This window comes from Ambystoma mexicanum, chromosome 14 (assembly GCF_040938575.1).
Source record: "Ambystoma mexicanum isolate Mex_15411 chromosome 14, UKY_AmexF1_1, whole genome shotgun sequence".
NCBI lineage: Eukaryota > Metazoa > Chordata > Amphibia > Caudata > Ambystomatidae > Ambystoma > Ambystoma mexicanum.
In genome coordinates this window covers 29750748-29764574 of record NC_090940.1, presented here as the reverse complement: position 1 = coordinate 29764574, position 13827 = coordinate 29750748, and the positions used below count along the sequence as shown (strand labels likewise).

The 13827-nt window shown below is 46.6% G+C and overlaps 1 protein-coding gene across 1 annotated transcript in view; it reads right to left on the bottom strand.

Moving 5' to 3' along the window:
- Nucleotides 1-13827, bottom strand: part of BAZ1A (bromodomain adjacent to zinc finger domain 1A) — a 956777-nt gene that overhangs the window by 298125 nt on the left and 644825 nt on the right. Inside the window, exon 21 of the mRNA XM_069638454.1 lies at nucleotides 9897-9992. Coding sequence (XP_069494555.1) covers nucleotides 9897-9992 — 96 coding nt within the window. The remainder of the gene's footprint in view (nucleotides 1-9896; nucleotides 9993-13827) is intronic.

Below are 13827 nucleotides of genomic sequence, written 5' to 3'. Positions count from 1 at the left end.
GCGGTTACCACTGGATGTCGGACCATATGCACAGCATGTGATTCTAAACAGATTAACAAGCATCAGAAAAAGCTTTATGAAAACTCCCAAAAGAAGTCTATTAAGATCTACAGCTTCTGGGCTTCCATTTGTTGGAAATACGAGACTTCTATGAATCGGGCTAAGCCTGAAACTACTAATAGGAAATCGCCAAAAAAAGCAGCACTATGTATCGCAAACCGAGGATCTATATAAACAAACGATGGGCCTATAGCCCTACTCGTCCAGAAAATCACCACCTCAAGATAAATAAACACCAGAAAGAACGCACAAGGCGTCAAAGCTTTCGCAGGGGGGGGACAACGTCGATTCCGGAAGAGTTGAGCACCAGCAGTTTCATCAGACCCCTCCACGAACAAGAACTCAAAGTACCAGACTTCAATCGCCAGAATTTTTGTGGAAATTAACTTCAAAAGAATCAAAGACAGACAAATCAAAACACTCTCAGTCAAGTAAAAACATGAGAAGACGACCTGTTGAAAATTCCTCAAAAGGGCCCGGGAAGTGGCTCCAAGATGCCTTCAACACCAAATCAGGGAGATCGCAACAATCTCCAAGTCCTCTTGCAATTACCGAGCTACACCAACCGCTGACTATCAAAACCTTCAAGAAACCGACTATGGGGTCCTGGAACACCAGAGGGCATACCCATCTGACTCGCCCTAGTGACGTGAAATGAGGGTTTTTGATATTCTATGCCTGCAAGAAACTTGGTTAGTTGATTAACGATACCTGGACGGGTTTTGTTTAGAATTCTCTCCTGCGACCAGGGCCTTGTTGGGCCGCCCATCGTCTAGCCTTTTCACTGCGGTTCGAATGGGCTCAGGGCTCACAATAAGAATCAAATTAGTGTAGTCCTATGAAATGCTGGCTATCTTAATTTCATGATGCCACCAAGTTCCATGATCTAACATATGGACCATGTCTGAATTGGTCATTATCAACCTATACTGGAACCCCGAAAAACAACTAAAAAATGTTGCACATCAGTTTCCAATGTCATTGACGCCATCGCCGTTGACCATGAAGTCGCAAATATAATCATCTGTGGCGATTTGAGCGCAAACTGCACACATGCGAACATCTTCAAATAGCCTGCTAACGCGTTCGTCAGTCGACGAACGGGGTCAGGCTTGGAGCAAACTAATGAAATCAAGACATTTTCATAATGTGGCTTCCTTGCAAGCCAGTGATCTGGAGATTCCAACATGGGAACGGCAAAATTCAAATCCACTCTGGATTACATATTCATAACTCAGACTCTGATCTCCTATATAGCTTCTTTCGAGGTGCAGAGAACTATTGAAAGCGACCACAATTTGCTAATCATGTCTTGGGTGGGGGTCTGTCCGGATTAAAAAAAAAAAAATCTATGCACCGAATGTGGAAATAAACAAGCAACAACCCAGTCTTCGCTAAACATCTGAAAATGTCCCAGAGATAAATGAGAAATTTGCCTCTGTAATGCTGGTAAAGTCATCCAAGACAGAAACTTTGAGACCAGATTATCTAGCCATACTGACGGCCCATAGAGTTTGTTTTTCTGGAATCAACAGAAACCCATGCCTAAATAAGCATACCTTTGACATAAGGGTGGTTCTGCATCGCTGGAATTTGAGAAAATTGAAAAGAACGGCACTGGCATGGAGGACAGAAGCAACATGGGCCGCATTCTGGAAAGAAGTTTAAATACTGGATCAAGCATCAGAGATTCACTCTCTATCAGAATGACGCGGAAGCCATGCTCAAGACAGTCCGCACCAAAAATAAAAAAACAATAATAATCACGTGATTTTGGGAATTTGATTAAAAGAGTGAACGGCGAGAAAGTAGACGTGACTTCCAACTCAGTCTCTGAACTAAACTGGGTCAGATACTTACGGCATTATTGGAGTGCTCATCTCCCAGGCAACAAACTTCCAGCATGCACTCGCAAACAGCTTGGGTCACCTTGAAGGATGTGGAAGACATAAAAGGAGCCATATTAAAACTTAAGTCCTCTAGAGCTCCGGGCCCGGACGGCCTTACAAATATTGATCTAAAAAGACATCCAGAGGAGTGGGCTTCAGTGATTAGTAAAATCTTTGCACAGTGCGAAAAAACTAAGCAGACACCCAAATCTTGGCCAGAAGCTGTTGTCGTTCCCATCTACAAAAAGGGATGCAGAGAAAATCCAGCCAATTACAGAACAATAGCGCTCCTCGATATTAACGGAAAGATCTTCGCAACTCTGCTGCTCTCCCATTTTCAGAAAGCGACCTCTTCCAAACAGGCTTCCTAAAAGCAGCTTGTACCGCGGTAAATCTACTTCTTCTGAACATAATAAAATCTAACTTTAAGTCTGGTGCTCCCAAGGTTTTCCTGGCCCTCGTCGACCTCTTGCAGGCTTTTGATAAGGTAGACCGTTTCAAGCTCTGGTCCAAATTGAAAACCTGGGACTGTCTCCCAGATATACTGGAACCTATAACAGCGCTCCACACAAAGTCATCTATGCATGTACGCCTCAACCAAAAGGGCCTTCAGAGCGAGGGGTAAAGCAAGGCAGCCCTCTTGCCCTGGCACTTTTCATTGCTTTCTTGGGAGACTTTCAAGACTCAGAGAAAAATTAGATCCCCCCCCCCCCCCCCCAAAGTAGGCAAGGTCTGTGTGTCAAGACTGATGTATGCAGACCTGATTTATTAGGACAAGACACAAATTGGGCTCCAACGCCAATTAACCAACTTGACCAATTACATGAAAAATAACTTGGAATTCAACAAATCGAAAACTAAAGTTAAGGTGATCTCAAAAAGTTACAGAAAAGGAAAAAAAACGATAAAAAAGGACCTACTCTGGTATTTGGACAACACTAAAATTGAAGTCGTCAATGAATAAAAAATATTTGGCATATGGATTGACAGCTCGTTAAGGGAGACTACAATGCAAAAAACTGTGGGATAAAGTGAGAACCTTCAAGGCTAAACCTAGAGAAGTGGACAAACAACTTAAACAATTCGGTAAATTTTCACTAATCCATGCCATTCATTTCTACAAGTCCAAAGTGGTCCCGACATTGACCTACGGAATGAATGCAAGTTTAAACATGCCTACATCAATATGGCATCAACTGGACGGCTATCTGTGGAAGTCGGTCCTAGGTCTCCCAAAGTCCCCTGCCATGGCAGCTATCAGGCGGGAGCTGGGTCTGTTGTCTTTGGCAGCAGTGGTGGAACTGAGCTCAATGCAACTCTACAGAAAGACTCTGCTGGCTGACAGCCTACCAGTATACCAGGTGGTGGTGGCAGCAATCAAGAGTGGCTGTTGCAGTCCTCTTAATGGCTGGACAAAGATCCTCCAAGACAAACTAAATGATCTGGCCTGCACGGAAGACGTACTTATTAGCAACATTCAAAGGGTTAAGTCCAAAACGGAGCATCAAGTTTGGATTATCACGAATGAGAAAGCCATAGCTAATAAGCTGTTAAAACATCTCCCTCCATCGTTGAACAAACTAAAAACTCCTTTGAAGTACTGTGAAAAATTCCTGGACAAACCCTTGAGGAAACTCTGAGAGCACGCCTAAATTTACTTCCGACTCAGGAAGTTCTCGCCATCAGATTATCAGCGGCCTCGAACCAGTGTCGAATGTGTGGAACTCCAGAACAACCAGAAAGTATAAGACACCTACTCATGTCATGTCCCCAAATGAGCAAGTATCTGGCCCTTAAAAAGACTAAACAAATGACACTGCCAGAAATTTCAGCTCTTTGATCCATCGCCTTCTCTTCTTTCATTCCTCTTCTACTCTACTGTTTCTATTATGTGTATGATTTTCTAAATAGATTGTGTTTCGAGTAAGTAAGTGATGTCCCAAGTACAAAATGGTTTTGTTTCTTTGTCTACAGTACTTGTAAAAATCTTAAATGATTAAACATAAGAATGAATTAAAAAAAAAAAAAAAAAGATTAGTGTTGCACCCTCTCTTACATGCTTGAAGCCATAGTGTGTTAGGCAAGATTGTGTGCAGTACCCTTTGTGAGACTACAGCAACTTTGGCCTCCTGGCAATAGGAACCCAAATGTTGGAATATGTCTGTACTACACAGGTTGTTAGTGTGGCTGAGCAGCCAGGCTTATCTCAAGAGGGCTCAATGTGAGCAGATTCACAGTAGCAAGTATTCAAATAAACTCTTACACTCCACGTTTCTTAATTAAACTATTAATTTAACTGTCAGTTATATAAGCCTTCTTCAGAAGGGGCCAACACACAACGCTTCAGAATACACTTCAAAACATACTCTGTTACTCTAAATCAGACGACACCCATTGGGGAAGGCACACAGACACTTCCTACACCCTCAGGTGACTTAAATAGCTAGGGCACTGGATATTTATCTATCACTGGTACATTTACAGCAATACCGAGTTTGGTGCTAAGGTTAGAAAGGGGACTAAAACAAAGATTAACAAATAATTCATAAACTGGTAAGTACTTTTTGAACCCTCCAATGCAAGGTAAATTAGACCTTTCTTGGGGGAAAGGTAAAGACACAAATTCAGAGGTAAGAAGAGTCTCAGGAAGCCAGGACAGTCAATGTTAGTTGAGCAAAATCTAGGGGAGCTGAAGATCTTTGCAGATAAGAAAAAGTCTTGCACAATGTTTTCAGAAATTTTTGTAGAAATAAGATCACTTGAAGGGCCACTAGCTGGGAGACTTGTGAGGGGCAACGTTGCAAGCAACTCTACAAGGTTAACCAAGACCGGTCTCAACTGAGAACAAGTAAAGCTACACCACAAGAGGTAAGTTCTCTTAGACTTTACAGTACCTTTGGCGAGAAGAAATCGTTCTAGCTGGCTTCTGTTCCTTTACAGCTCTGCAGATCCTTGTGTTCCTGTGCCTCAGTTGTGGGGACAAGAGGGAGGACGTCTGGGGACTCCTGCACCGAAATGGAAAGGTCGGCGGCAGCAATGGGCAAACTTCAATTCAGCAGCACTTCGCAGCTTCAGCTCCTCGCATCTGACAGCAATAACAACACTGCAGTTCTTGGACAACACTCTGGACTTTCCTCGCATCTGGGGTCCAGCACTCTGTTGAGGTGGCTGAGGCTTGGTCAGTCCTGCTTCATGGAAGTCCAGAGGATCTTTCAAGCGCACGGCTCTAACTTAAAAGCTAACCACTCCTCTCACTGGCACTTCGGTTCCAGCAGCAGCAGAAGTACAGCCAGCTCAGAGAGGATGTCCAAACAAGTTCACTTTGGGTTTGATTGGTCCTACCAACTCGAGGGGAGAAGTCGTCCTTGCAGGGCTTCTCTAGTTAAAACTAATTCGGAGCTTCAGCACAGCAGCAGGGCTTCACCAGGCAAATCAACGGTCCAGGAGTTGCAGCAGATGTCTCCTCCAAGTTCTTCTTTGGATTCCTTCGCCCAGTGGTCGACTCTGCCTTCCAAGCCAAAAAGCCTCGCCATTTATGCAGGTTTCTCCTATTAATTCCAGCCTAGCTGTCAATCACACAGCAGGGTGGCTGTCCTCCGAGGAAGTCCAAGCTGCCGCCACCCTTCTCTGCAGAGCCATATGAAACGGCAAAACCGGGTCAGTGGGGGGACCAAGATCAAGGATGTCCGTGAGATCATCCTGAACAAACTCCCCTGGGGGAGCAGACCAACCCAAGTACTCTGTGACCCGAGACATAAGGCGCCGATATGAAGAATCGGCATGAGTACCAGGCTCTGAGCTACAAAACTCCACCTCCGGAGAGGTGTCCAGTCCACTGGCATCATGCAGCGACTGCCTCAGGTCATCAAACTGGCTATGGCCCGAGATAAGCTCATCTGGAACCTTAACTGGAACCGTAACTGGAACCGTAACCGGAACCAAGCCGTCATCAGAGCCTTCATCACCCTCTGAAATGTACTCCAGGCAGGGAGAGGAAGACCCCTGGGGACCAAAGCAGTGCCTGACCTTAGCCAGAGCCTTCCTAGGGGCGAATCCCGTGCCACGGGGCCCCTCCGACACCACCGCCTCGAAAGGCGTCGAGGGCGCCGGCATCGACAGAAAAGGCGTCAACGTCAGCTGCAGTGCCGCCAGCATCGACGGCGTCGACACAGGCCTCGAAGCCGGAGCTCCGAGCGTGTCTCGACGACCTAGGCTCCGACGACCCCCTCGGAGGCAGAGCCTCGAGAGAAATAGTCGACAACCTCGGCGCCACAGGCGTCGACGTCTTCTTAGAAGACGGCACAGGATCACGCGGTCTCGAGCGCGTCGAAGACCGGGACCTGGAACGGGCATGGCGAGAACGGCTACCCTTGTCAGAGCGGGACCTCTCCTGGAAGCCGTGCCGACCACCCAAGCCCGAAGGCGTACGAGCGGTGTCTCTCGACCGGTGCCGACCGACCCCACTCGGAGGCGCGGACGGACCGGTGCCCTGCGATTCAAGAATCGCTAGCATCTGCTTCCCGAAGGAAGTCCATTCCTCTGGTGTCGCTTGCATGGAGGGATAAGCGACCCGCCGACGGGCGGAGTCCTCGGAAGAGGACGGGGAAGGCGACCGATGCCGGCGCTTCCGGGAATGCCTCGAAGAGGCGGAGGAGTGGCGAGACCGACTCCTGGAAGGAGACCCACTGGACTTCCGAGGATGACGCGGAGAGTCGCCCCTCGAGTCATCCGTCGAAAGTCCCGCAGACCTCGACTTCCGGGGCTTAGACACCCGGCCTACTGACAGCTTCTTCTTGCGTTCCCGCAAGGCCTTTGCCGTCAGCGACTGGCAGTCGACACAGTCGTCCGTATCGTGGGCCTCCCCGAGGCACCAGAGGCAGGCGTTGTGCGAGTCCGTGACCGACATCTTGAACCCACAGTCCCCGCATTTCTTGAAGCCCGGACGCGGGGTTGAATACGAAGTAGACATCGCCATGAACAGGTCTTCTCAAAAACCGAACAGGTTCAACGAACCGAGAATTGAAAACAGCAAACTCCAAAGAGTCGAGCCGTACCGAGATTCACGAAGCGAACACGTTCGCGGAAAAAACGGAACTGAGGCTATGGGCGTCGAGCGTCCTACTTATCACATCGGGTGACGTCGGCCGTCGGAGGAGGTCCTCTGGGACGGCGCATCGACGCAGACGCCAAAGATTTTTCGAAGCAGCACAGCTGTGGACATTACCTGTCATAGATATGGAATACGTCGGATGACCCAATCCCCTCGAAACACGCTTTGCGTTACGCAGCGCCTGCAGCGTGACACTCACCGTGTTCGGATCGGTCTCCTGAAGGCCTTCGGCCTTTCCTCTGCATCCTGCGTACCTGAAAGAACAAGAACAGGATTAATATCACACTTACCTTGAGGAGAATCCTGCTTCCATCCATCGATCCTCCAGTCCTGTGAACCACATTACGGCAGTATCATCTCCATCTCGGAACGCCGCATCCTGGGAGAAACGAACGAAGGGAAAAGACATTAGTAAGCATTCTCGTATCCTGGTTCCCCCGAAAACAGCAAGAAGAGTCAAACGCTTACCTGGACTCAAGCCGCTTATGGTAGCTTCATCTCCGGAGCACGCCATCGACCTGCAAAGGAAAAAGACAATATAGGTTAGCACATAAAGGACAAGAAGTCGCCGCACATTGCCACATTGCGCTTTACTCACCGCACCTTATTCTCTCAGCCGGCAGCCACACTGGGACATTGCTGCGCCTGCTAGGGACAGAGAGAGACATAGGCCAGCACAAGAAAAAGCGAATAGCGCCGTGCATCACGCTTTCACTCACCGCTTAGGGCTCGGCATCTTCGACCCCTCCAACACCTAAGGGAGAAGAGAAGACGCTATTAAGGGGGGCAAGACACAGGAAAGGACAGTTCACCAAGAATCAAAAAACCTACCTTGTCGGGCTGGAGTTACAACAAGCCCAGATTCATTGGGCCCGCACCAGTGAAGCAACTAGGTCGCATAGCACCCACAACAACCGACGCACTCCTGCACCGAAGAGCAGGACGGAGAGCACACAACACAAGAAAACAAGTCCCAGTCCCCAGTCGAAAAGATTCCAGAGAAGGGTTCGAGGTCGTGAGTGGTCCAAACAGACTGAGTGGCGTCCCCATGGATATCAGGTGAGCGTTACATTAAGCACAAGGGGTTTTGGGCACCTCCCTCACTTCCTGCCCCTGCCAGACATACTGGAGCCATAGGCGGGCTGCACTTGTGAATCCTGCCAAAGGCAAAACGAACAAAGGGTCCAAACCTGGTTTGGCGCGCAGAGTAAATCTCAAGAAGGACCTTTCCACCAAGAAATTGCAAAACAAGAACACTGGGACATTTGACAAAATGGACACCCATGAGTGTTTCACTGCACCTGCAATTGCAGCCCGTGGTAACACCACACAATGGTAGAAAAAAGTAAACCACTGCCACCAGCCATTAATCGTAGAAAGGGTAACACAAATAGTACATGAGAAACTAGACAAAGGGGATATAACTAACCCCTCCAGCAACCTATTGTTATATAGTGTGTGCTGGGTCCAGAAAGTTACAAAATGTAATTAAAGTCAATTTCACTTCACTGCTCTTGGAAACAGTAGTTTCACCAAGAGAAGGTATTTAAACCTTTGGGGAATCTAAGAGACGTCCCTGTGCCACTGCACTGAAGGTGCCTTGTGACGCAATGTACAGATGATGCCTATGGAGTTTGTCAGACTCCAAAGTCAAAAGAAACTGAGTCCAAATCACAAAAATACGTGAGTGGGGAAAAAGGTCACTCTCTCCAGGTTAGAGATTAAAAGTCCAGCAAAAAGAGCTGGGGCTCTCTAAGGTAGAGAAGAATTAGCACATTTCTGAGAATTCTCCCTAACATAGTGGAAGACCAGTCAAAGGAAATTGAATGATTAAGGGAAGAACTTGCAAAAATAATGGAAAGCGAATATCTTTTTTTTTTTTAAATGTATTACTTGATTTAAACGGATTAGCGATTTTTACAAGAAAAGTACAAACAAATATAGATATTTTAAGTAAAAACTTTCTCTGATGAAACATAAGGCCAGTTTGTGACTATTGGTCGCTTCCACCTAGGATATGTCTCTGTAACTGCGTGGTTGCTATTACCCAGGTGGTTTTGTCCCCACCGATTAATCTTTCCCACCACACAGATTCTTCTTGAATGTGGGCAGAGGTCAGGAGTGGCTTCAGATATTTTATTCTTATGGTTTAGGTTCCAGGGCATGTCAGAAGCAGGTGCCGTTATGTTTGAGTCCGATCATCTTTTTTACAGTGGCGGCATTTATTCGAATTTGCCAAGCATCTGACTGCAAGGATCTCGTTGGATTCCAAAAGAAATATAATCACAGTACGCATAAACATGAAGGAGAAAACCAACAAGCCGTTCCTATCATACTAATTCATCACAATTTAAAATTTCATGTTGTGCCATCTTATTTTTAAGTACCCCTTTCTATGGATACTGGATTCACCATTTTGTAACGCATATGTTATGTAGTTGTATTTTGTGTAGTCTTGTATCTGATGCAAAGGCGGCACTATTACAAACTTATTAGAAAAAAGGCTCCAAACTCACCACATATCATTTACAGTGCTTGAAATACCATTTCATGTGAGTGGAGCATTCATATGGATCAAAAGACAGTAATATAAATACTCTTCACATATTCTGATCACTTTCACTGCCAATACACAGCTCGACTAAGCTTTGGCGTGTGACCATCTGGGTAGATTTAAAACCAGCCAAGAGTAGGAGCACAGGGGAAGAGTGGCGACACCCGAATGGGGTTTCACAAGGGATTTCCTGTGTCCACAACACTAGAGTTTATTTTGAGTGATGTCATTTCCCATGCTATTTGCACAACTTTCCATTATGCCATCAGAAGAGGAAACTCACCATCTCGCTCGCTGGACTGATCTTCGTCTTTCCTTTTCTTGTCGTCTTTTCTCTTTTTGTCACCCTTTTGGTCCTTTTTAGTCTCTTCAATATCACCTAATGTAAAAATAATTAGGATTAATACAAGAGGATTAAGGTCATTATAATGATATTAACAACATGCTTATGAATTCCTCAGCAGGATTATAACAGCCCTTGATGACAAACCCTGACAAAAAGGACAGTGGAATGTACAAAACCAAACTAGACTAAGAAGTCTGCAACCACTTCCCCGCCAAAGCCCACATGCCAGAGCGAACAGCGAAAATCCCCACTCAACTGCCAATCACAGTACCTGCAACAAAACACTCCATTACGAAGTCCAAAAACATTGAAGCCCACACATGGACCAGAACTGTGCCCTTGAGGGGTGCCCCAGAAACACTCCAAAAAGCCCTGCAACAGCCTGATGTACATTTTTATTTGCAAAAGGGTAGGTGGCACCGGCCACTTCGACTAGCAGGGAGCATGAGTGGGCTTGTGATGCATATAATGGAGATGACCGCTGGGGAGAATTCTCAGAAATGTGCTAATTCCCTCCACCTTACAGACCCCCAGCAACTTTGCTGGATTTTGAGGACTTGATTTGTTCAACCTGGAGAGCGCGAGACCCTTTTCCCCAATCTCTCATGTATTTTAATGTGATTTTGTACACTATTTCTTTGGGTTGTGGAGTCGGAAACTCCATAGGCATCATATTTTACATTGTGTCACACAGAACCTTCAGTGCAGTGGCACAGGGAAGTCTTTCAGATTTCCCAAAGGTTTAAATACCTCCTCTGGGATAAACTACTGTTTCCCAGAGAAGTAAAGTGATATTGACTTTACTTACCTTTGTAACTTTCTAGACCCAGCACACACCATCTTACAATAGGGTGCTGGAGGGGTTACCTAGTATCTCCTTTGTCTAGCTTTTCATTTAACATTTTTTGTGTTACCCTTTTCTCACTGAATGGCTGGTGGAAGTGGTTTAATTTCAACTACCATGGTGTGCATTTACCTTGGACTGCGTTTGCAGCTGCAGTAAAGCACCCAAGGGGGCCATTTTTGTCAAAAAGGACGCGGTCGTCTTTTTTCGCCATTTCTTTGTGTAAAGGTCCTTCTTGAGATTTACTTTGCGCGTCAAACCAGGTTTGGTCCCATTGTTCGCTTTGCCTTTGGCGGGATTCACAAGTGAAACCCGGCTCTGGCTCCAGGGTTTCTGGGGAAGGCAGGAAGTGAGGGAGGTGCCCGAAACTCCCTGTGCTTAGTCTCACAGGAGACCCAAATGCACTTTGTGGTGTTTGGCCGGCTGACTGTCCGGCAAGGACAGCCACCCTGCTGGGTGACTGACAGCTAGGCTGGAATGAATGGGCGGGAACGGAATAAAAGGCAAGGCTTTTGGCTTGGAAGGCAGAGTCGACCACTGGACGAAGGAACCGAAGAAGAACTTTAACAGGACACCTGCTAGAAACTCCTGGACCGTTGGTTTGCCCAGTGACGCCCTGCCGCAGTGCCGAAATGCCAAGTTCACTTCAACAGAGAAGCCACTGCTAGGACAACTTCTCCCCATGAGTTGCTGGGACCAATCAACTATAAAGTAAGCCACCTGGACATCAATCTCGTCGCTGGTTGAATTTCCAGAGTTGTTGCTGGAAAACGTAGAGCCAGGGAGAGGAATTCCAGTTTGTGAGCGTTGCTTTTAAGTTGGCCAAGAGCTCCAGGAAGATCTTTCGGACTCCCAGGAAGCAGGACTGACCAAGCCTGAGCCCCCTCAAAAGAGTGCAGGACCCCAGAAACAAGGAAAGTCCATCTTGACAGCCAGGAACTGCTGTGTTGCTATTTGCAGTAGATGCGACAAGTTGAAATACTGAACAGCTACTGAAAGTGAAGTTTGCCGGTTGCAAGTTTTGACCAACCCAGTGCAGTGCAGGAGTCCCCAGACGTCCTCCCTCTTGCCCCCAAGACTGAGGCCCAGGAACAGTGAGACCTGCACAGGAACAGGAGTCATCTGCTGCATCTTATCTTCATTTTAAAGGTATTGTACAAAGTCTGAGAGAACTTACCTCTTGCTGGAGAGTTGCTTGCATCTTCTACTACTCACAAGTCTAATCAGCTTGTGGCCCTACATTTGATTCTTCTATTCTTCAAAGACTTCTAAAACATTGTGCAAATACTTTCTACTTACCTACAAAGAAGTGCTTCAGCTCCATAGACTTTTGCCTATTGTTTTATTATTTATAATGCGTGAGCATACCCTAGGGTAGTAACAGAGCGCAGCAGTTACATGAATATGCGAAGCTTGGTTACAACAGCATTATTATTTACATACAGGTATTAAATACAAGGTATATACAGAATAGGTCCTATTACAGACGGAGGTACAAGAGCAAAATATAAATGATACATATAGCTTGTTTACACATAAGCAATATATACAAGTGGAAATGATAGTAGGGTGAGTGAGTGCAGAAGTACAGTGGGGTGGTGGGGGGGTTCAAGCTCCTCACTGAAGCCTGGCTACTTGTTAAATTTAGTGAACATTCGCTTTCAGCCACATGATGGTGTTGGTCCTGAAATTTTGGTAGGGGAGGTCAGTTCTCAGTGTGGGAGATAAGGAGTTCCATAATTTGGCTGCTTTCACCGGGAAGCTATTGCCACTGATAGTGGAACGATTGAAGTTAGGACTAGAGAGGCAATCTTTGTAAGCTGTTCTGGAGGGTCTCTGGGAGGTCTATCTGTGGAATCTGTCGACCAAGTAGATAGGCGCAGCGTTGTTGAGGGATTTGTGTGCGAGTGACAAGGTTTTTAGTAGAATTTTGTCATTGGTAGGGAGCCAGTTGTTCTGTCGGCTACTCTCAGAGATGTGGTCTCTTTTAGAGATGCCTAATGCCGCTGTAAGGGCATTGTTTTGTAAGGTTTGGATTTTTCTAACAGTGGCTTTGGTGGACCCTAGATAGAGGGCGTTGCAGTAGTCCAGGCGGGACAGGATGAGGGCTCTGGCCAAGGTCGTGCAACTAGTATCGGATAGAAATGGCTTGGCTGTGCGGATGAATTTGCACGTGTAGGCCGTGGAGGATGCTAGAGAATTCACCTGTTTGGCAATGAGAGGTTTGCGTCTGGGTAAAAGAGCAGCGTTTTTACCGCTTGTCCTACTTTGATGCTGTTGCCATCTATAATGAATGAGGAATAGTGAGGTCCTAGTTTTTTTAGGCTGGAGGTGGTGCCCAGAGGAGTTCGGTTTTATCATCATTCAGGCATCGTCCATGTGTGGCCATCCATGTCTGGATGATGATGTACACTCTATTCACCAAGGCCAAATCCATTTCATAATCCCTAGAAAGCGGGAGGAGGATCTGGGTATCATCTGCACAATTAGTGTAGGTGATACCCAGATGACCCAGATCGAAAAGGGCTTGGTAAAAATGTTGTACAATGTGGGCGAGACACAAGAACCCTGGGGCACGCCAGAGGTGATTGGTATAGGGTCGGCAGCTGCTGTAGGTGAAAAGATCCTCATGGTTCTACCATTTAGGAAAGATCTAATCCAGGTAATTGCTTAATCGGATAAGTGGGCAGCTGGATTAAGGTGGTTGCATGGAATAGTATGGTCGACCAAGTCGAATGCTGCCGAGAGGTCTAGGAAGAGGAGGAGAAGGGCAGCTTTGCCGGTGTCTCTAAGCTCATCGACTTAGGTCTAAAGGTCGATGAGTGCTGTCTCAGTTCCGCGTTGAGGATGGAAGCCAGATTATCTGGCTCCGAACAGGTGGTGTACTTCCACATGTCTATGGATTTGTACATAAGCAACCTTATCCAGAATTTTTAGGAGAAAAGGAACTGCTGTGATTGGTTTGTAGTTGGTCGGAGTGGATGGGTCAAGAGTGTTTTTTTTAAAAGAGAGGAAGTACCCAGG